Source organism: Leuciscus leuciscus (assembly GCF_965113295.1).
Source record: "Leuciscus leuciscus genome assembly, chromosome: 9".
NCBI classification, from domain to species: domain Eukaryota; kingdom Metazoa; phylum Chordata; class Actinopteri; order Cypriniformes; family Leuciscidae; genus Leuciscus; species Leuciscus leuciscus.
The window spans coordinates 23,331,695-23,355,522 of NC_138733.1; the positions used below are offsets into that span (position 1 = coordinate 23,331,695).

General features: G+C 37.9%; 1 protein-coding gene across 1 annotated transcript; it reads right to left on the bottom strand.

The window, feature by feature from the left end:
• Positions 1 to 3,830: 3,830 nt before the first annotated feature.
• polr1g (RNA polymerase I subunit G) lies at positions 3,831 to 5,811 on the bottom strand. The gene is made up of 3 exons (XM_082179026.1): positions 5,612 to 5,811; positions 5,369 to 5,498; positions 3,831 to 4,664 (listed from the first exon to the last, which is right to left on the bottom strand). Exons 1-3 carry the CDS (start codon positions 5,664 to 5,666, stop codon positions 3,977 to 3,979), a joined length of 873 nt encoding a protein of 290 aa, XP_082035152.1. The 5' UTR covers positions 5,667 to 5,811; the 3' UTR covers positions 3,831 to 3,976.
• Between the last annotated feature and the right edge of the window lie 18,017 nt (positions 5,812 to 23,828).

Below are 23,828 nucleotides of genomic sequence, written 5' to 3' on the forward strand. Positions count from 1 at the left end.
TCGTTTTTACCTCTTATACACAGCCATGTCGAAGTGATCTGATCTGACGTGTACGCAGACTGGTGCATAGATATATACACACTAGATGTCGCCTTGTCTACGGCAGTTCATTGGAACGAATGTCTTTAATGCGACATCTAGTGTATATATCTATGCACCAGTGTGCGTACACGTCAGATCAGATCACTTCGACATGGCTGTGTATAAGAGGTAAAAACGATACTGTTCGTTTTCTCACACAAACCGCTCGTTTCGTGTCTTAGGCCATCAATGTGTACTTACGATGGGGAATTGTTTAATTTGGACGACGAGGAATTGTTTTAATTTGGACTCTGTGCATGCTCTTTGAGACAGTGACCATCGACCTGCATTATATGACTGACAGACAAGAACGGTTTGACCTAAAAATATCAAAATTGAAACTACTGCGGAAAAAAAAGACACCTACATCTTGGATGCCCTTGAGGTAAGCTAAAACATACCCAAAATTTATTTCAAAGTGAACTATCCCTTTAATGGCTAAAATTGAGGGGAAAAATCCATTTAATAGACATCAGTATCATTATTGATATCAGCGATACTGGTCGTCAATCATAAAAAGATGCCATTAAACAAATATTTAAAATATGCTGTCTTTATGTTATTTACATTAATTTGGAGATTCAATGTGAAAGCAGGCCTATTACAATATAAAATATATTAAAAAAATGTAATGTTAGGTGAGATTAATCATGATTAATTACAGAAAAATATGTGATTAATTAGTTCTTTTTTTTATCGATTCACAGCAATATATATAAAGTACTAATATATATTGACAAACTTTTATGTTCGATGCGAATCATGCGATTAATCGCGATTGATTGATTTGACAGCACTTATAAGGTATGATATATATATACTGTATACATACACAGATAATAAATTGGGCAGGTTAGCTAGTTAAATAGGCCACAATAAGCACAGGCATTGAGTTTGGACGGTCTCGACTCCACTGGCTTTATCATCACAGACAAAAGTTAGTTTGAAAGGCTAGTCTTTTATAAAGTTAAATAAATAAATAAAAATTCATGGAACACATCTTGGTCAGTGACAGAAAACCAAGTCCTTGAGCACGAACACAGTCATAGAGGTGGGTAAGGAAACAATGAGGGGAAAAACGGCATTGTGGTTGTCATGACAACCAGCTGAAAGACCTGCTGCTTTTATAACATATGTCTGACTTGAATTGGGTGTGCGCATAGCAACAATAGGATCACACTTCATTTATTAATACTTTTTTTTTTCTAACGCAAGAGCCAAATCCAATTGCACTCTTGCTGTCATGACAAATCAAACAATAAATAAACAATCCTGTATTTCTGACAGCATCTTAAACTGAAATGTAAAGGGGAGGCTTGTGAAGTGATGCTGTGCTGAAAAGCGCCCAGAATTCCTTGCTGCTGCAGAGGAAGCTCAATGACACATTTTGGAATAGATTGCTTTGAGTGAGTCACGTCAACGTATTAGTATGCAAACAAGTTCCTGGTGCGGTAATTCATCCCAAACAAACACTTCAATAGGAATTATCAAGAAGAAATATCGACTTCCGCCTCTTGACAAGAGGAAAATTATGCATGTCTTGATGGATACTAGATACTAGTATTATCGTCTAATTGGGGAAAGGAAGGTCCCTATCGATGTGAGCCGAACCCCATTCCGACCGCCGCGCGGCTCCGTAGTCCTTGGCAAGTGCGCGTTGCTATGGTAACTCCCCCAACCCCCCTCCCCAAAACCTGCAGGCCGCATGGAGCACGCTGAAGAGAGAGAGAGAGAGAGAGAGAGAGAGAGAGAGAGAGAGAGAGAGAGAGAGAGAGAGAGAGAGAGAGAGAGAGAGAGAGAGAGAAGAATTGCTGCAGTAAAGAGGGGGAGGGTGTGCACAAACGAGATTGGCTCAAAAATAAAAAGAAAAAACATTACTCCCCCACCCGAACCTTATCGTTTGCATCAGTTTAGGGCGCACAGGGGCCCCGCGCTGAGCTTTACAGTCTGGGCACGTTGCTTCCAAACTTCAGATTGCATTCAATTATTTATCTGCCTCACCAGACACCCAGCAATGTTCAAGCATCTCATAACGCCTATGGCATTCCGCGGGAAGTTTTTTTTTTTTTACTGATGGGTGTATAGAAAAAAAATATATTAAAAAAAGAGGCGCGTGCACGGACGCGATTAGCGTCTCCGCCTCTGTGATAAAATCACAGGTGATGACAAACCACTTGTCTTTCTGTGACTCAAACTCAGAAAATAAATGCCAAACGATGTGAGTGCTGTAAACAGGTGCACATTTGAATATGACCCACGCAGTCTTGGAGTTCTTTATGTGCATCATGTATAGAGAGAGAGAGAGGGTCTCTCTCTCTCTCTCCCTCTCTCTCTCTCTATATATATATATATGTGTGTGTGTGTGTGTGTAAATACACGCACACATAATATACACACATATATTATATAAACAAAAACTTTTGTTAGATGCGCTTCCTCCATTTGACAGCACAAACATATCTATATATAGAGGGAGTTTGTGATAATGTTCAGTTCACCAAAACGTCTCCATTAGAGAATCAGCAGGTGCAACATTCTTTAAATACCTGGTAAAAGAAGAAGCGAGTAGCGCCTATATGAAATTCCTCATGTGATCCCACTGGACTCTAGGATGTTGAGCTGTACCTGCATGTGCGCAGTGGGAGGGGCAGAGAAACCCATTTTGCAGGCGTCAAACGTGCCTGTGCTCATTAGAAATCATGGCCATACCTCAGTGCAGAACAAGCGGAGGACCTTCAGCGCTTCCACCAGCAGAGGGAGATCTTCCGCCACCTACCGGTGAACTGCAAGCACTGCAGGAACGCAGTATTTAATGGGATGGTTCACCCCAAAACACACATTCTGCTATTCTTTTTGTGGAGCATGAAAGAAAGTATTTAAAAAAAAAAACCCCACTTAGTACAGTTCACTTTGGATAGATAATTACATTGTCTGTCATTCTTTCAAAACACTTTGTCAAAACAATGAAATTGAAAGGGCTTGACTTTTGGACAAAAATTTGAAACATTCTTAAATATACTCTTTTATGTTCCACAGAAGAAAGCCATTGTTTAAAGGCATAGTGGAGGATTTTCTTTTTCCGGGTGGATCATCAAGACTATTGGTCCTCCTAATTGTCAATCATTCTGGTGATATGTTTACGTAAGGCCGTCGCACGTGCTCGTCCTTTCTGCGCATGCGCACTTTCAGGTGTATATGTGTGGTGAGCTATGGTTTCAGCCATTCCTGGAAGCTCGCGGTTCTCACCGGGTTTTTTTCAAAATGTCTGAGGGTCGCAAGAGAAAAAGTGTCTACGAATTGTATGACAAGAAGAGAAAGGTCTCTGAAGAAAGAAACAAGACCAGTGTTTTTGGGAGAATATTTCACACGCTGGCGTGCGCTGAAAGCACAGGTTGGGCTTCTTACTGATGCCTCAGTCGCGAAGTTTGGCATGCTATTTGGAGAAATCCATTTAAAATCACTGCTAGTAAAAGTTAATGTAAGCTATGATTAGCGATGCTAGCGTTTAATAGGCGTTCCCTCTCGGGAGCAGGCAGAGTGTTGCGCATGTGCATTTTTTCAACAAAGTGGAGAGGGCGGTTCTTTTCTAAAATTCGGGAAAATCCTCCGCTATACCTTTAAGAAAAACAATGTTGGTGAATTTTCCCTTTCATGTCTGTATCACATAGCACTCTGCAGTACAACAAAACAAAAGAGACCAAAATAATGATTTTAAGCAAAAGAAAGAATGCTTTTGAGGTAATACTGAGTGTTGTACAGAAACGTTGAATTCTTTTATGAGAGACACAGTAAGAGATACTGATTTCTTAGTTGTATTTTGACAGTTAAATATCACAGTAAGCATGTGTGAACATGACAGAAAAATTGATTGAGCATTTCAAGTTCTTTTGACAGTCTACTCATCTCGACTAATCTTCTTTTTCTTCTTCTTAGTTTTCCCTGGGGTGTCATTATAATCATAGGGATCCAGTGGCTCTGTTTTGGATATTAAACTTTCATCAATCATGTCTTCACTCTGTCTTTCCTTCTCTTTCTTAATCTTTTTCTTCTTCCTCCTCCTCTCCTCCATTGACTCTTCCTCCATAAGTTCAGATGACTCTAACTGATCACAGTCCATTTGTATTTGTTCTTGCTTGATAAAAACAGTTTCACTGTCCTCTTGCCTCTTGTCTTTCTTTTTCTTTTTCTTCTTTTTCCGCTCCTCGCCCTCATTCGGATCCTGTCTGGTTCTCTTCGGTGTAGTTGGAGAAACTACAGTGACTTCATCTTCCATGTGAGCTGCAATGGAACTACCAAAAGGCTGGAAACGTTGCTTGAGACCAGCTGGGATGCGCGGAGCTGGAGCGGCCGGGATGGGAATGGGGTCTTGGTTCTCACTGCAGTTTCCGTAGCTCTCAGAGATCTTGAGGACACCACTGAAGCCGGAGGAACAGATAGAAGTCTTCTGCTTTTTCCCTTTGGTAACGAGCAGATGGAGGTCTGATGGTGCCGTCCTGCCACTGAGGACGCTGTAGATCTGAGGTGCCGTGCCACAAGACTGGACCCTTTTCAGCCCTGATATGGGAAGTTTGAGGTCTTTAAAGCTGCGGAGGACACAATACAACAATTATTGAATTGATCAACCCCATATTACAGCTATTTTTTAATTATGCAAAGCTTGGTACAGATGTTTTGTTTTTAAATATACATTTTACAAATAATATTGTAGAGATATCTTGAAGTTAATACATTTAAACCATTTAAGTCAAGTCAAGTTTATTTGTATAGCGCTTTTCACAATACAGATTGTATCAAAGCAGCTTCACAGTATTAAATTAAAATAATACAACAAAGTTTGTTTCAAGAGGAATTTATTGATTGATAAAATTAAATTAAATATCCCCAAAATATCCCCAATTTACATTTAGCCAGTAACTTCTAAATCCCACAGGCAGTTACCCTCAATGGACAGATTGAAATTATAATGTTGCCATGTTTTTTTTTTTACTCTATATAGGATAATTTACAAGATACATGGTCAATATTTTAAAAATGAAAAATCATAAATACCCTAGACTTAATATTCTGAAGAAATATACTATCATTATTATTACTACTATTATATACTAAAATAATTACAATTAAAATTGAGTAATTAAACATGTAATATCCATAATTGTATATGTTTAACTCATTATTAATAATATATTGTTATGCAATCTCGTCAGGATTGCTTCCAAATTATGACAGAAATCCTATTAGCAAACTTGTGCGTCAATTCCAAAGTTATTTGCAGGTTATTTAGTACCTTTTAGGATCAAAACGAGCTGGAGCTTTGATGAGCCATAATTCCTTCTGTTCATCTCCGTCCCATGAGTCATTTACAGAGGCATCATATGAAACTGCCACAAAATCATCCGGACACTGGTACTTTGAAACTGTGGAAAAAAATAATAATTAGAAAATAAAGTAAGATACATTCTATTTTACATGCTCGAGTTTACAACTGTATGTAATGAACAGACTGAAAGTGTTAGCTAGTTAGCACTACCTTTCTTCTGTGCTACTGAAGTCTGTTCAAAAGCTTGGTCTTCATTTTGCGACATATCTGCACTCTGCTTTTACTATAACAGTATGAAATAAATGTATTCCTATGCCAGTGTCACCAATACTTTGCTACCAATACAAGTGTCCATGTAAACACGTGAATCTCATGTGGATGGAATGGAATCAACCTTGACCCGGAAAGACTTCTACGTCGCAGTTTGTTGGAGAACTCGTGCCTGTAATACATGTTTGTGACAGCAGAGGGCGCACTTATACAGCTTTTCTATGGGACTCTGTGATAAGTTGACAGTAACAGGCTAGAGGTATCATGAATATCAGTCGGGGCAAGTTGTCACGTTTAATATGCTGCAGTATAGGGTAGGCCTATATACGTTAGTAATATATAACTAAATTACAGTTCATAATTTATCAATGAGAAATATGGACTTTATATTTTTACATGTTTTTATAGCCTATTTTAAAATCACAATTTAGCGATGGTTTTTTTTACGGTTTACATTTTACTGAAAGACCTGTAATGGGCTTTATAGTTCCCATTGTGAGAACAGTCAGTCCCGCTATTATGTTTCACAAAAAGTCAATGTCTATCAAATGGATATTTTTCCTTGGCAACATTGGTGGGGATATTCAATAGCAGTAGACTTTGTGCCTAGTATTTGTTTTATTTGTTTAGAAAATAAGAAAATATCTATATAAAATATTGATATTTAAATTAATTTTAAATGTAATTATTATTATTATTAATTATAGTGACATATCAGTCTATTTTGTCGGGAGGCATGGGCTTGGTATTCTCTTACCCTTCTAGGTTTATTTTACCAAGTTCATCTCAGGTTCAATACTGTGGGAAAGCTCCCCAGTGCAACAGAGCACAGTAGATGCATTTTGTAATTGGAGATGCTCCTCGTGAAGACGCAAAGCCTCCTCTAGTGAACAAGATCCTTACAACAATATCATTCATAGCAGGTCACTGAGCAGGTCGTAGAGTCCATATAGTCGGAGGGTCAAGACTGAGAGGTAGATCTGTCAGTTGAGTTGATGTTGTAGTGTGTGTTTTGGCTGGACCGAGCAGGTTGTCCTGGTTTAATTTTAGAGCACACATGAAAAGTAAATAAATGAATGCTGAGCAAAAATGAATGTAAACAAAATGTCTTCTCATTTTTGGTTGTGCATTGCGTCCACTATTTAAAGAAATGTATTATTAATTTTCCTTTTTTTCTTCTTCTCAAAGCATCCAAAATGTTGTAGAATACATCATTTGGAATCATTACTATTTTTTCAAGTATTTGAAAGAAGTCTCTTATGCTCACCAAGCCTGCATTTATTTGATCAAATATACAGAGAAAAACAGTAATATTGTGAAATATGATTACAATTTTAAATAATGGTTCTCTCTTTTAATAAATATAATTTATTTCTGTGATGCAAAGCAGAATTTATCAGCCATCATCTTCAGTGTCACATGATCCTTAAGAAATCAATCTAATATGCTTATTTGATACTCAGTTATTATCGAAACAGTTGTGCTGCTTAATCTTTTTTTTGGAACCTGCATGTGATACGTTTTTCAGGATTCTTTGACGAATAAAAGTAAAAAAAAACCCAGCATTTATTCAAAATAGAAATATTTTCTAACAATATAAATCTTTACTTCAACTTTTTATCAATTTAATTTTAAACTTGCTGAATAAAATGTGATATGGTGTAATGGCAGATGAAAATTCAGCCTTGCATCACAGAAATAAATAATATATATATTAATGTATATTAAAATAGAAAACCATTATTTAAAATTATAATAATATTTCACAATATTACTGTCAGGACAGAAGAATGCAAACAAGTAATTTGTAAACAGGATTTATTGAACGTAAGATGATATTCAGCAGAAGAGCAGGAGAGTGGTTGAAGATGTTCAAATGTTACACTGTTGGTTGGGTTGACTGAGTTTCTTATCTGGTTTTGGTTGTATGAAGATCTGGACAGAAGGCAGACTTGGATCAAGAACGTCATAAAGAGGTAAGTATCAAATGAAGAGTCAGATAAGTCTTTCAGTGTAGAATGATGAGACCAGACAATGTGCTGTGGGTTTGATGACTAAATAGTGCTGGTGATTAGTGGTGCTGAGTGCAGGCAGGTGGTGATGACAGGTGATGGTGATTAGTATTCAGGAGACAGGGAACGAGTGGGCGGAGTGTAAAGGTCTGGTGCTGTCGATGTTGACTCCGTGACAATTACAGTTTTTTCCCCTGTATTTTTGATCATATAAATGTAGCCTTCACTTTAAAAAGTTTAACCATGATTTACTCAATGTTTTTGGTGAAACATTTTTACACTAAAAAAAATGGAGTAAATTTTAAAGCTGTGAAATCAATTAAATATAGCCTACTGTATGAATTGAGTAAATGCAAGTAAACAAAATTAAGTAAATCTGAGTAACTGCATCTGGTACATTAACAAATAAAATTGAGTTGAAATAATTTAACATTTAAAAACCAATATTTATGAGTAATATTGACTGTTTTTATTTATGAGTAATATTAACTTTTTAAATTTCCTCTAAACCTTTGTAAAATAGTATTCCATATAACCACCAGTATACATGACATTGGCCTTTATTGTCGATGAGCAATACAGCATATTTTACACTGTTTTAACATGCAACGTTAAACAATATTGCCTACATTTAAACTCATTTAACAAACATTTTAGAAGTAAAAATGAAACATTTAAACATTCAGGTAGCCTAATTCAAGTGTAATCAACCAGTCTGTTATCCAATTTCCACCGGGTCAGCGCTGGTTCTCGTGCCGGAGACGGACTTGCTCTGCGGGTGAACTTCGAACTTAAAGGAACACTCCACCGTTTTTTGAAATAGGGCTTATTCACTTTCTTTCCTACATTTAGATAGGTGGGCAAATGCATTTTTGTCTCAGTGCATGCATTGTTTTAGTTTGACAGGGTCGGCGCTAGCTTAGCTTAGCACAATGAATGGAATCCTTTGTTGCCAGCTAGCATGTCCTGAGTAAAAGTGATATAACATTTTTTTAAAACCCACCTAATTACTGCTTGTGGCCTGCGTATTCACAACAAGTACAAATAGTGATGCAGATTAACACTAGGCGATTTCCTAGGCAGATATTGACTTATATATTAAGGACTATATTAGGGGGAAGCACAGGCGAAGCACTGCTACTTGGGCGTGATATCTCTGCGCCCAAGAAGCAGTGCTTCACCTGTGCTTCCCCCTAATATAGTCCCAAGTCAATATCTGCATAGGAAATCGTCTAGTGTTAATCTGCATCGCTATTTGTACTTGTTGTGAATATGCAGGCCAAAAGAAGTAATTAGGTGGGTTTTTTAATTTTTTTATATCACTTTTACTTAGGACATGCTAGCTGGCAACAAAGGATTCCATTCATTATGCTAAGCTAAGCTAGCGCCGACCCTGTCAAACTAAAACAATGCATGCACTGAGACAAAAATGCATTTGCCCACCTATCTAAATGTAGGAAAGAAGGTGAATAAGCCCTATTTCAAAAAACGGTGGAGTGTTCCTTTAAGATAGAAGTTACAATTTTGAGAACAATTCACAGTTCTGAGGACATTTTATCATCCAAACTGATTATATTCATTATCATTAGGAATAAAGTCGTGTGTTTTATGCAAGGCGTTTCAATCAAGCGTTTAGGTGTCACATTACGCCGCTGCATGTTGTTTGCATTAAATAAAATGATTTAAAGCAACAGTAAGGATCTTATAGATCAAATAAAACATTCACAAACCTGAATTTCACAGAGGAAATGCACCAATTCTGCTACGCTGAGAAGAGAGAACTGTTCTGGAGACTGGAGAGTTCAAACAGCCCGCGCTCACTCAACCATTGAGTTGTCGTCACATCAGAGGGTGGGGGAGGGGTGCATTGTTTTAATTGAGTAAACTTACTCAATTTCTTAAGAGTGTGTTAAATATATTAATAATATTTACTCCATTTACTCCAACTCCATTCTCAAATATTTTGATAGAAATTTCACAATATATTAAGTGTATTATAAATAAATAATTGGTTAGTCAAATACTAAATTCTTTTAGTGAAAAAAACGTAAATATACCTGTAAATTTTAGATAAAATTATTACATGGCTTGGTTGAATTCCAATGTAGAATGCGGTTTGTATAACTGTATAACAGACCGCTGCAAAGTATAACACACCGTTGCCATGAAAAACAGAGCGTTGCTATGGACGCGGAACGGACTGTTTTCTTTAGCGGAAGCAATTCAATCGTTTTTAAATCAATAAACTCCTTTTTAAATCAATATTTTGTGTCAAATTATTGATTTATTTTGTAGGTAGCCATGTAATAAGCGGGATAATGTATTGCGAGGCGGTTGTTATAGTGAATAACAACCCCTTCAGGCTGATTCAAGACCAGTACAGCCTGTCAGGGTTGTTTTTCGCTATAACAACCGCCTCGCTATACATTGTCCCTTACTTAACGGTTGGATTTTTTGTCAATTATTTTGGTATGTTTAACTCAAACAATCAAGTAAACGATATTCAGAGATTTTATTAAGTTAATAAAGTTAAATATTACTGTGATATTTACTAAGCCACATAATTATTTTTTAGAGTGTTGATGAGCATGAGACTTCTTTCAAAAACATTGATTGAACATTGCCATTCATTTAAAACATGAGCGGATTTATTTTTGTTATATGTGAAGCCACAAGGTGTGTGGTGGGTAAATCACATATATTTTTGTTTTGTTTTAATAATTCTGGTATATTTTTGAGTCTGAATAATTTTGGGGTTGACTGTATATATATATATAGCCTCTCTCTCTCTATCTATCTATATATATATATATATTTTATTCAGACACCAGATATATATATATATATTTTTTTTTTTTACTAGTGAGTGCAGGGCACTAATTCATGAAAGTGAGGACAGCAAGGTGTCTGACATTTTTTTGGTTTGACTGTAGGCTATATATAATCAGCTCATGTTCTAAATGAATGGCATTATGGCAATGTAATGCCATGCATCCAGACTTGAAGTACAACATTTAGGACCTCGATTCCAGTGAGAACTGGAACATTCTGACATTATCTAGACTGGGAAGCACAGCCAGACAACGAGGTGCTTCGTCTGTGGTTACTTCCCATCAGCACAAGCACATCTTGAGTTGGTGTTGCTCTTACAAGGGGTTATTCACTTAGGGGATGGGAACATGGGAAAATCAGCCACATCCCGCCTCGCTTCCTCCATCCCTCTGGACCCACAGCAGTCCAGTCAACTGGGAGCGCGTCATTCCACTGACCCTCTGTCTCGTCCTGGACCCCCAGCAGACGCCATGACATCAGCATTACAGCAGACGAGGCCTGCTAGCGGTTATCTTGCACCTCGCGTCCTCAAACCACCCCGTTCCCCTCACTATGAGGTGTTTGATACTCATCACATGGTAGAGAGGGCAGAAATTATATTCCTTGTGTCAGACATTGTTATACAATAATAAATTATTATTAATAGTGTACTTATTATCATCAATAATAATTTGAATATGCATACATTTGTGTAATATTTAAGTACACTAACTTTCAAAAGTTTGGGGTCAGTAAGATTTTGTAATGCTTTTGAATGACGCCTCTTATGCTCACCAAGGCTGCATTTATTGATTAAAAAATACACTAAAAACAGTAATATTGTGATTTTTAAAATGACTTTTTTCTATTTTAATAATTTCTTTCTGTGATGGTAAAGCTGAATTTTCAGTATCATTACTCGTCTTCACTGTCACATGATCCTTGAAATCCTTCTAATACGCTGATTTTCTGCTCAAGAAACATTTCCTATTATTATGTAGACAGTGGTGTTGCATAATATTTTTGTGGAAACCATGAAAGTTCAAATGAACAGATTTTTAATTGCATTATGTCTTTCGTGTTACTGAGTAAAAGTATTAATGTCCTTAAAAACATCTTACTGACCCCTAAATTTTTTAATGGTAGTGTATATTTAAATATATAATTTAAAAATAGATACTTAGTATTTTAATAATATGTATATATTTTATATTATATATATATTATATATATACACACACACACATATATACAGATATAATGCAATATAACCTGTTACAGTATGAGGCAGATTGAGTTCGGTCTAATACACAACACAGCTGAAGGTGGACACAAGGTCAAATCGGTGAACCATGATACAAAGTCCCAAAAAAATCACTTTACCATTGTTTAAAGTGCAGTGAAACACATTTTTATTATAGTTCTCAGCCTTTCAAGCATGAATATGAAAAGAAAAAAAATCTCTTTGTACACACTGATGCCTTTTCTCGGAATACATCATCTTACGCTTTTCCTCACAACATAAGCCAGACCTCATGCATTTAAAATGCCTATGTTGGCGAGACATCCAATCCTCAACACTACAGTGTAAAATGCATCACCGCTTCGGCCGTTCTCTTGCAATTTAAATGACACTCAACCAATTACATGTTTTAGTGCTGGAAATGTTTCTGCTTCAGTCCTCTTTGCTGAAGTATTCCTCATGAGGATGTCAGTGAGTGGGAGAGAATCTCTCGTGGAAAATAAGGGCTTTGTCTCCCAATTTGCTCTGCTGATTACCAACACCCAACAGCAAGCAAATTCATCATACTGTGAGACTTGTAATGCGCAGATTACACAAGTGCATAAAGTAAGTGGGTTCTTTAGGTTTTTATTTTGTATCTACAGCCATTTTTTTGTGCATGGCAAGTGCTTTCTTAAAGGGTTAGTTCATCCCAAAATAAAATAATAATCAATTACTCACCCTCATGTAGTTCCAAACCTGTAAGACTTTTCATCTTCAAAACACAAATGAAGATATTTTAAATAAAATCTGAGGCCCTGTCCCAAATGGAGCCCTAAGCCCTGCTGGGGAGAAGTTTGCTGTGGAGTTCGCAGGCTTGCGTAAGCCGAACTTGCGTATCACACGAGAATGAACCTCATTGGTTCTTGCACGTCAAGCGAACATGTTTGAACTTCCGTTTACCACAACTGAGGGTATTCCAGAAAGCAAGGTTAACTTACCGTCACATATACCCTGAACTCTCAGTTAATTAACCTAAACCTTGCATACTCGAGGTATACAGGTTCCAAAACCAAGTTCAGTGATCCTGGAGTATGACGCTGACCACACAAAGACATTTCTCAACCAAGCGCTGAATCCAGGAGTCACCATGGAAACGGGCGCTAAGAAGACCCTTCTTCTTTTGTTTAATGGCGATTTACATTCTTTACACTCCACCTACTGGGCGGTTTTGCCATCTTCATTTAATCTTATCTTTTAATCTATCATTAATTTTTTTTTTCTTACTGTGAACAAGAATTATATTGTTTGTGTGATGCTAAAATATATAATTATGTAATATATTATTGTGTGAAATCTGTTATGCTCACTGGAGCCTCATCATGCGCTGAACACCTCTGAAGTAAACTAACCCTGGAACAGATCCTGTTATGTTCAGAGAGTACGCTGCTGTGGCTACATACCCTGAAAGTTACCTCTGATTTTGAAACTGAAAATTGAGTTTAACTGCTTACTCTGAGCAAACTTACCCGGGCATATAACCTGTTTTCTGGAATACCCCCAGATGTGTGTTAAAGAATGTTTAAATGTGGGAAAAAAAGCCTACATTAAATCTGTTTATCATATAAAGCGATCGAGTCTCTCCAGAACATTTTGACTAAACCGCTCAATTTATATGGTTTAGTTTTACAATCTCTTTATGAAATATTTGAAGTGTCAAAGTGATAGTTGTGTAGACTGTCATTAGAGGGATAGAAATATTTCATTTAAAAGATCTTCATTTGTGTTCCAACAATGAATGAAAGTCTTACAGGTTTGGAAAGACATGAGGGTGAGTTTTTGGGTGAACTATAAACTTTAAATTACATTGTTTTAGATGATGATTCATGAAGAAGCCTGTATTTCGGTATGGTCCAATACAGTCTATTGTTACGAAAATATAATAAATTACAGATGGAACCATACACATTATAATGTTCCAGTGAGAACTTGACCTTTGCCTAGAGCAGGGGTTCTCAAACTTTTTGAGTGTGTGGACCACTATTTGTAATCAAGAATTTTCGCGGACCACCTCATAATACACATAATAAAATATGTCTACACACAGTCCTACCTGAATTAATCTGCACCTCTAAATAGGCTTACTAGCACTAAAACTATAACTGGTCATCACATCACAGGCTTGTTAAAGGAAAGTTTACTGCACACAACGGCTGCCACATATTTAATTTATTTATTTAGGCTACTCAAGCGCCTAGGGCATAATCAGGTTCATTTGAACAACAGGCTTATTTCCATAGCAATGTAGTATGAAATCTATACAGTAATAAGAACACTGGAATATAGTCAACATTTCAAAACCTTTGGCGATTTTAGGGGATTATTATTATTAATCTTCAGAGTTTTACAAGTCCTCAAAAAGTTTGTCCACTTAACAGCACATCTGCAAAACATTTCAGAAACGCGAGATCAAGAAACTAACTGGAAATTAAATAATAACAGGCCTTATTCATTCCATTTATAAACATTTCGTTTCATATAAACTGCCTATGCCGAACTGTGCGTTCACACACCGGACGCGAATAGCGCGTCAAATTCAAAAAGGGATTATGTGAAATTCGCGCCTGCCGCGTCTAGTGCGCTTGACCACTTTGTATCAATTCGCGCGTCAAGAGCTAAATTGACGCGCGTAAAAACAAAAGTTTGAAGCGAAATTTCGTCCGTTGTGAACGCACCATTAAAGGCTATGCGTGTGATGTGATAATGAGAACATATTTGCCTCTGCCCTTTTCTCTTCAGAGAACCTGTTGCTATCCACCGAACCAATGTTGTGGTTCTAACGGCACTGAACTTGAATGTCACGGCCGAACACCACTAGGCTATTTTAGTAATCACACAATAACTTGAAAATTTAATTAAAATGTTATATCAATATAGGCCTACATATTATTTTTACTTTTCTTTTTTTATGGGAATTTCCTGGTAAAATTAAGGTAAAAAAAATATTATTTTATTTAGCCTTTCCACGGACCACCTGCAGTACCCTCACGGACCACTAGTGGTCCGCGGACCACAGTTTGAGAATGGCTGGCCTAGAGCAGGGATTCCCAAAGTGTGGTGCGCGCACCCCCAGGGGTACGCGAGCTACCACCAGGGGGTGCGCGAGAGGAAAAATGTAATGGCGGTCTGTTTTTTTAAGTGGGATTTTTCCACACAATAAAAAAACATGAACAGTAAACATTTCCTTTGTAAATTCCTTTTCCTTTTATTTTAAATAAAAAAACTATAATTTATTCGTTTTTGATAAAACAAATGCATATGAAATGCACAACGACACACCTAAAGTCGCTCACGCACATACAAGCAAACTCTACACACACGAGACGCACGGAACTCTCCGCGCACATACTCATATGAGACGCGCGCGCGCACACACAAACTCTCCACGGACATACTTATATGAAACGTGAGCACACACACACACACACACACACACACACAAACTCGCGCACATACACATACTCAATGTGACCCGAGCACACACACAAACTCTCCGCGCACATACTCATATGAGACGCGAGCACACACACACAATACCATAAAGATGTGGAAAAGTCGATCAAAAGTGTGGCTACATTTCTCCAGGCTCGATGCCAACAACGCGCAATGCAGTGTGCGGTAAGACCGGTACCACGACAAATATGATGAAGCCCTTGACAGTGCACGGAGTAAACATAAGAGCAGAAAGTTGCTCCGTCTTCGACTGGTAAATGAAGAAATACCTTGTTGATCAGTCTGATAGTGTTTATATTGCAATAATGACCAACTGAATGTACACTGCCGTTCAAAAATGTGTTGGTTAGTCCGAATTTTTTTTCAGTAAGGCATTAAAGTGATCAAAAGTGACCTTAAAATATGTCACATGTGTAATGTTACAAAATATTTAGTTTTTAAATAAAACTAAATTACGCGGCTGAAAATAACCGTGGTCTGTCACTCGTCCTCTTAAAAGTGGAAGCTTGTGCGTAGCTTTGTTTGCATTATATTGAAACTTTGTTGATGTTGTTATTGTCATGCGTGTTCTGGTTATTTGCGCATGATTAAACATGAGTCTTTATATGGCGATAAAACAAAGCTTTGTTGCGTTATTTTTTTGAAGTGGGGATTGGGGGTGCGCCAACCCGGTTGGGACATAGTAGGGGGTGCGCAGGAAAAAAAGTTTGGGAACCGCTGGCCTAGAGAGACACACGATACAGTTCAAGTAGCCTACTTCAACCTCTGCACTGCAGTGAGCATTGCATTTATCTGGGAAAAGTCAGTGCAAACATCTGCTATATATCAAGATATTGTCTAATTTATTCATAAAGAAGATCCATCACACGAAAATGTTATGTAGACTGGCTGCAAAACATCATTACATCTATATAGTTACAACCATACCTGCACCACCACTGCACCAATATTTTAATTAGTAAATTAAAAATTAAAATTAAAATATAATAATAAAAATGTCATATAATTTGAATGAACATTTTCTTTCTCATAAATGGAAGGTCAAAATCATTACACTTATATAGTGACAAAAACAAACAACAATGTGCACTTAGGGCCTACCTTTATCAGCACTAGTCGCGTTCATGCAACAACGACCTGCTCTCGCATCAACACAATACGCATGCGTCGTGGTGCTCTCGTCTCGTTTACGCACGTTGGAGATTAATATTTTGTAAATAAAGTCGTAAAAAAAATAGGAATCATGATGCCTTTACTTGAAAGTGGTACTTGCGTAGGCTGTCAGATTTTATTAAAAAGATCTTCATTTGTGTTATGAAAGATGAACGAAAGTCTTACGGGTTTGGAACGACGTGAGGGTGAGTAATTGATTACATTATTTTCATTTTTGAGTGAACTATCCCTTTAAATGGAAGGTCATCCCAAGTAACGGTTCTGGCAAGTTTTCTCAATGAACATCTCCCGTAACACTTCCCATAACATTAATAGAATGTTCGTTCAAAATTGGTCCGGATCTATTAAAGTTAGCACAAAAACGTTAATTACACATCAATCATGCGACATTTTATCTGAAACATTTGGGTTTTTATAATATTTTTTTAAATGATGCCTACTACTTGTTTCACGAAAATGTTCATGTAGACTGACTGAAAAACATCATTACACATACCCTTACGAAAAAGTTTATTCAAGTGTGGTATTACTTCTTTTAAACTAAAAGTAAGAAAGTAGCCTACACTTTCAGTTAACTTTTTATGTAGGCTACTTCTCAGAAATCTACTTAAAATTGCACATAAGTATACTTGACTTATACTGACAGAAGGGTCTAAGTATATTTGGACTATACATGTACTTGGGTTAGTTCACCCAAAAATGAAAATTCTGTCGTTAATTACTCACCCTTATGTCGTTCCAGACCCGTAAGACCTTCGTTCATCTTCGGAATACAAAGGAAGATATTTTTGATGAAATCTGAGAGATTTCTGTCCCTCCATTGACAGCAACGTCATTGCAACTTTCAAGGCCCAGAAAGGTAGTAAAAACATGGTTAAAAAGTCTATGTAACTACAGTGGTTCAACCTTAATATTATGAAGCGACGAGAATACGTTTTGTGCGCAAGAAACCCCCAAAATAAGTATACTTGGTTTGTAGTTGTGTTTAATCTTTTGAATGAGTAGCCTTTTTGAATGAAATTAAATGAAAAATACTTTTTCACATAGGCCAATAGTTTTACATACAGTCTTATAAACTTACATTGTTTGAAAATATTGATTTATAAAGGAAATGTTCCTTATTCTGAGTATCTGAATTTTTGTGTAGGCTAGTCTACCAGTGGGTAGTGTACATAGGAATTTACTTAAAAATAGGCCTAGTTATCGTTCTTGGTGTGAGGGCCTTTATTGTGCATGAATCATGATTAATCAGCACACGTTTCAAAAGAAATATGCATTAACTTCTAATTTCATCTGACCTAGACTGTGTAGCCTGTTAACTCTTTCCCCGCCATGGACTGAATTTTCTCAAGTATAGGTCTATGCAGGAGAGTAATAGGAGTTACCAGATCAGTGGATCCATGTTTTCAGTTATACGTTAGGGGGCGCTATTACGCGTCTTCTAGTACAGATTATAATCTCCGGATCAAAAGACAGGCGAACATTGTTGCCAGACGTACGTTAATTTTGACCTCTAATCTGTACGATGCAAATCCCATAATGTACGATAATTTTAGAACTTTGTAACACTTCAAATGATGGCTGTTGTAATCATAGGACTTCTCCTATGCTAGGAGAGCTAGCTAGATCATCATTAATCTAGCTGTGGATTCTACGTCTCCCGTCATGATTGTGAGGAGAACTTGAACATGGTGTTCAGAGCCGATCCTGACCTCCCTGGGGCCCTGAGCAAAATTATGTTAAGGGGTCCTCCTACCTGACCCATGTGACATGTAAACCATTTGCCATTGCCACACAGTCACACCTGACACCCCAGTGCTCGCACTACAATCCTCCTTCCTTTAACCAGTAAAAATGTAATTCCTGATATCAGAAATAGACAGTGTTACTAGTAAAAGGTAATATCGAGTATTCACATTTTAAATAGTACAAATTGAATTCTTGAAATCAAAAATGCATAACCTGTGAATGAATCAAAGCTAAAACGGCTTGCCACAGCATGTCACTGTGTTTTAAATGATAACAGCAATACTTGATATTGATGGTTATTATTTACTGAGGGATGTGCATCCATATTGACCAGTATGTCCAGTCAATCAGCATTTAAACACTTAAATTCAATATAAAGCCTATAGGGGAAAGTGGGGTGAGTTGTGCCAGTTTTTACTCAAAGTGACTTTAAAGTGAGGCCATGGCAGTAATGCCTTCAACTTAAGGATGTACATATATTTCAGGATGTGGTGCATCCCTGAGAACAGTAACTTTGGATCTGAAATAAATTGTTTCAGAAATATAGCTTTTGGGAAAAAAGTGGTCTCATGGCACAACTTGCCCCTGGTGCGGGGGAAGTTGTGCCTTTGGGGGAATACATTGAGGGTAAATTGTGCCAGTGATTTCTGAAGTAAAACAGAACATTTTAATGTTATGAACCGTAATGCTATATGAAAGCAAGATAAATTCAAGACAAAATTACTCATTTAAGGTTTATTTAGATATTGTCACCCTGGAATACCATAGCATGCGTTTTTCATACTATGGTCAATTGCATAGGAATTTTGTATTGAACATAACTCTGGATCACAGTGTCATAGAGACAAGGGGGCCGGCTCATTTTACTCAGACGACCAATCAGTCTCCTAGGATCATTGTGAAGCTATCAACCTATGCCCTAGCAACCATTTAGAGCTCCATAGCAACACAATATATGATATTTGTGAATCATTTCAGGCAAAAAGGCTTTGGCAATAGATGCCTGTTGACATAGCGTTGTCTGTCAATTATGTAACATATAAGAATAAAGTGACTATGCTAATTTCTAAACATCCTATTGTGACATAGGCCACTTAAAAACGGAATAAAACTTATCTTTAATAACATAGTGCAAACTCAAAACTGAAATCAGTGTTAGCTAAATTAAACAAATAGCAGGCAGGCCTAAGTCAAACAATGATGAGGCATGCCCATCTCCACACTTCTCAAGATTATCCCCTGTGAGTATGTAGGTCTAGGTGGTCTGGATCTGGCACAACTTAACCCAGGCCCTTTGGCACAAATCACCCCAGACCCACAAGTTTGAAAAACTAGCATGATCCAGCAGTTAAGAGCTAACATCATGCTAACTGTATAGACTCATTGTGTAGCCTACTAAAGCACTAAAACATGTGTGAAATGTTTTCAAACTTGTCTATAATTGTTCAGACACTACAATCAAAAAACCTTAATCATAGAAATGTTACTTTGAAAGGGAAAAAACACTTTTTTGCACTAAAATGTGCTTAACTCTCATGCCATGTGTCTCTCTTCTTTGGAGGACGAGTAAAAGTGATTGCTTTTCAAAATTATGTGGTCACATGACCAATTTCTTCTATGGTTTTTCAGAAACAAGGGTGGAACTACTTCCCCCCTGGCACAAATCACCCCACTCTCCCCTAAAGCAATAGTCAATGTCAATACATTGTTTTCCATCTGGCATTATTGCAGAGTTGTAACTTAACCTTGACTTAGAGACTAGATAATCATTGTCTTGTTTTAAAAGTGCGCCTATAATGAGGGGTGCCATCACGCCCATATATGGTACTGGTCCCCATGTTTCTGTTGGAAAGTGCGCATTTCATTTCGTGCACGCGCGTACACGGTTATCTTTTCCGAGCTGCAATTTATAAACAAACACTGTTGCCCTTTGTCGTTCATCAAACGTAATAAATTGTTGAATATCACTCTCACTTTTTTGTCAGGCACAAAGTCACAGAACACAGACCTAGAAGTGGCTGGCATAGCAAGACATTGGAAAGGAGAGCACAAGTCTACCTGATAGATAGCTGTTCCTGCAATCACTCTCATAGTGTTTTTTTCTCTCTTTTCGTGACCAGAAGGATAATTCCGCTTCATTTTCTCATCGATGTTGTAAACTTTGATTGACGCGCTTTGACACGAGAGGGAGGCGGGGCCTTGAGTAATTTGCGGTGCCCTACGCAACTTGCGTAGTGTACGTATAGGGCTGTTCGGCTCTGATGGTGTTACACATAGACATAATAAATACATAGATGCCCTATTGGCAGCTTTGGAACGTTGCTGCGATACATCAACGTGTCCGCCATATTGCTGAGGGCAAGACTGCACTGTAAGCCTAAACAAATGCAAGTAAACGGGTGAGCTGCGGTTTTTCTGGATAAAAACATGTTTACATGTTTAATGTCTACATTTATCAACCGATTTCAGTGGTTTGTATGTGGTGTACAAAAAGTTCCATCTCTAGTTATTTAAAATCTTGATAGTTAGACTTGGACAAAAATGCGATTTTCTCAGCTTTTTGTTTAAGAGTAACTAAACCCTAAACCAACTTTTTTTAGTTAATGATCTGTAAGAATGGGGCTTTATTAGTGCTGTTCATTGATTCGAGTAACTTTTTTGACATTTGGGTATAAAGTGTTTTAATTCTACAATATATGGTGTAAAAACGTCTGAGTGCTGCCCTCTTCAGGTTGAACAGTGGCCACTTATGGAGTCAATATAGGGCCATATATATCTGCAAAATAAAACAATGTTTTGCAAACAAATATTATGTTTTGCAAAAAAAAAAATGTTTTGCAAATAAAAATAAGAGTATTGAGAATTTTTTTTGCTTTTTTGCAAGTAAAAAAAAAATTATTGCAAAAGAAAAGTTAACCACTGAGAGAAAAAATAAAGTTTAGCAAAGTAAAACTTCAGCAGCATTGACTTTGCAACACATATTTCCCTTTGCGCCGCTCCTTTAAATCCGCGTTTCAGTCATCCGTGCCTCTGCGGCGCAAGCTTTCCTTTGCGCTTCATTTTTCTTTGCGCCTCGCTTTGTGTCCCTGATTTGACGTGGGGGGAGGGGTCAAGAGGTTGGGGTGTGTACAAGGGACGAAGGCGCGTCCCTCTAGTAACGTCATCAGCGCGAGCCCCAGACTATTATTGTCAATAATCATAGACAGTATAAGAAATGGACAGAGTCATCTCATTGGAACTCAATTGAGGCAAGTGAAGCCCATTTTCAGCGATTTTTTAGGACTTCCGTTCCTGACGCGCAGACTCAAACTGAGCTTGACGACGTAGATGTGACGTGAGCAACCCGTCTGTCTTCTAGTGGCTGTGGCATGAGAAATCTGAATCATTCCCTTCCGAATCTTGCAGAGACGGAGAGTGTGAGTAGGAGGTGTCCATGAGCTAGGAGCAGGAGAAACTTTTGCTAGGTATTCTGATTAATTATTTTGTCATTTTGCCTCCACGTCCCCCCGATTGCCCGCGAGCTTCTCCTCCCGTCAATACGGTAATCTCTCTACTGTGCGACAGAGAGTCGCGTGGTTGTGACGCAATCGTTAGCCTACTTTTACAAAAACGGTTTTTACGGGGCCATAACGTAAGCTACAAGGTAATGGAGCATTTTATACATTGTCGTGTTTCTTTAGAAATAAATAATGGACAAATGGAGTCTTCAAACGCCTCAGATGTAAAGTTATTCGCTGTCAAAGTGACGCCAAAATGAATGGGAGTCAATGGGATGCTAACAGCAGGTGAAGTTCTGCTACAAGATGGTGGCACGCGGCCGGCTTCAACTTCCGGTCGACTTCCTTCCCGCTTGTCAATAATACATACCTGTGATCCATCACCCGGGCTGCGTTCCAGTCCAAAATTGTCATGCCCTTCACTCGCTAACTTCCCTCCGTCTCGCTCACTCGGATGTACGTCATTGCGAGTGCTCACTACTGGCGGAAACTGCAATGGGCTGAAATGGAACGTCCTAAGCCCTTGATCACTTGGAATCAGCTGTGGAGTTGATTTATTATTTACATTTTGTTTCCCTTTAAGAATTTGTTTAATGCAGCATCCAAATGTTTATAGGTGTGTTTGGGTTGTTTTAAATTAAATATATATATTATTAATATATCATAGAGTTGTCTGTTGCGGTGGTGATTAGATGAGATATGTGGTGACGTCACAATCGTACTGCATTGTGGGACATATAGGTGCCTGAAGTGTACATTGAAGCAGACTCGCTCCCTCGGTCAAAATCGAGGGAACGAGGGTCTGTCCATATAAACTTCCCTCGTCCACTTCACGAAGTGGAACGCACTTCAAAATGGCGGCAGGGATTCCCCCAAGGGGAAGTGCTTAGGGAAGTTCGCAAGTGCGTGTCTAAAAGTGGACTGGAACGCAGCCTCACATGTCTCTGCTCCGCCATTTCGATCGATCCAGTCGGTCTGGGGCTCGCGCTGATGACGTTACGAGAGGGACGCGCCTTCGTCCCTTGTACACACCCCAACCTCTTGACCCCTCCCCCCACGTCAAATCAGGGACACAAAGCGAGGCGCAAAGAAAAATGAAGCGCAAAGGAAAGCTTGCGCCGCAGAGGCACAGATGACTGAAACGCGGATTTAAAGGAGCGGCGCAAAGGTAAATATGTGTTGCAAAGTCAATGCTGCTGAAGTTTTACTTTGCTAAACTTTATTTTTTCTCTCAGTGGTTAACTTTTCTTTTGCAATAATTTTTTTTTTACTTGCAAAAAAGCAAAAAAAATTCTCAATACTCTTATTTTTATTTGCAAAACATTTTTTTTTTTGCAAAACATTTTTTTTGTTTGCAAAACATTGTTTTATTTTGCAGATATATATGGCCCTATATTGACTCCATAGCCACTGTCGTAGATTTTTCCCTAAACCTAACTAAGTCCTATATCATCTGACCTAAGTCTACCGGGGCCGTCTCCAATCGACGATCTCCCTGGGCCGTTTCCAATCGACGATCCCTAATGTCTCCAATCGACGCTTAATAAATACCTGAGCCGTCTCCAATCGACGATCCCTAACGTCTCCAATCGACACTTAATAAATACCTGGGCCGCCTCCAATCGACGATCCCTAACATCTCCAATCGACGCTTAATATTTAGTCTACCTAACTAACTTGCTTCCCTAACTAGCTTTCTTCCTGCGCAGGAATAATCGACAAACAGACCTCAGCAAATGTCCTTCAAATGCTTTAATCACGGCCGGGAGATCTTCCCGAGCAGTTCTCAGGGAATCTCTGACAAATTCTATTGAGAATCCCACCAACTAAACGAATACAAAAGTTTTTGTAGAATAAGGAGGTATGGCAAAAATGTCATACTGCATTACATAATTTCCCCACAATTTGATTGGTTTTCATAGACAAACCCTTCTGTTACCAGGTAAAGCAAACTTTCTTTTAATGATTACTTCATTGTTAATCACAAGGTTCAAATTTAGTCACCTGTCTAGTTTCAATTCCCAAATTAGTTATTTTTACACTCACAAAAACAAAGTAAAAGGGGTATGGCAACACAACATACAACATTCAAAAACACAGGGCAGAACGTTTTAGTACATTGTGTTTCAAAGTGTTATCATGTTAGGCCTGGAAAAAGGAAATAACGTTAGATGTTAGAA

What these genes read in the sequence shown, in the direction of transcription:
- polr1g (XM_082179026.1), bottom strand. Translation starts at nt 5,666, where the DNA reads ATGTCGCAAAATGAAGACCAAGCTTTTGAACAGACTTCAGTAGCACAG. An exon ending in TTCAGTAGCACAGAAGAAAG is followed by an intron (nt 5,499 to 5,611) that starts GTAGTGCTAACT and finishes TTTTTTCCACAG; the next exon opens with TTTCAAAGTACCAGTGTCCG. An exon ending in GCTCGTTTTGATCCTAAAAG is followed by an intron (nt 4,665 to 5,368) that starts GTACTAAATAAC and finishes TGTCCTCCGCAG; the next exon opens with CTTTAAAGACCTCAAACTTC.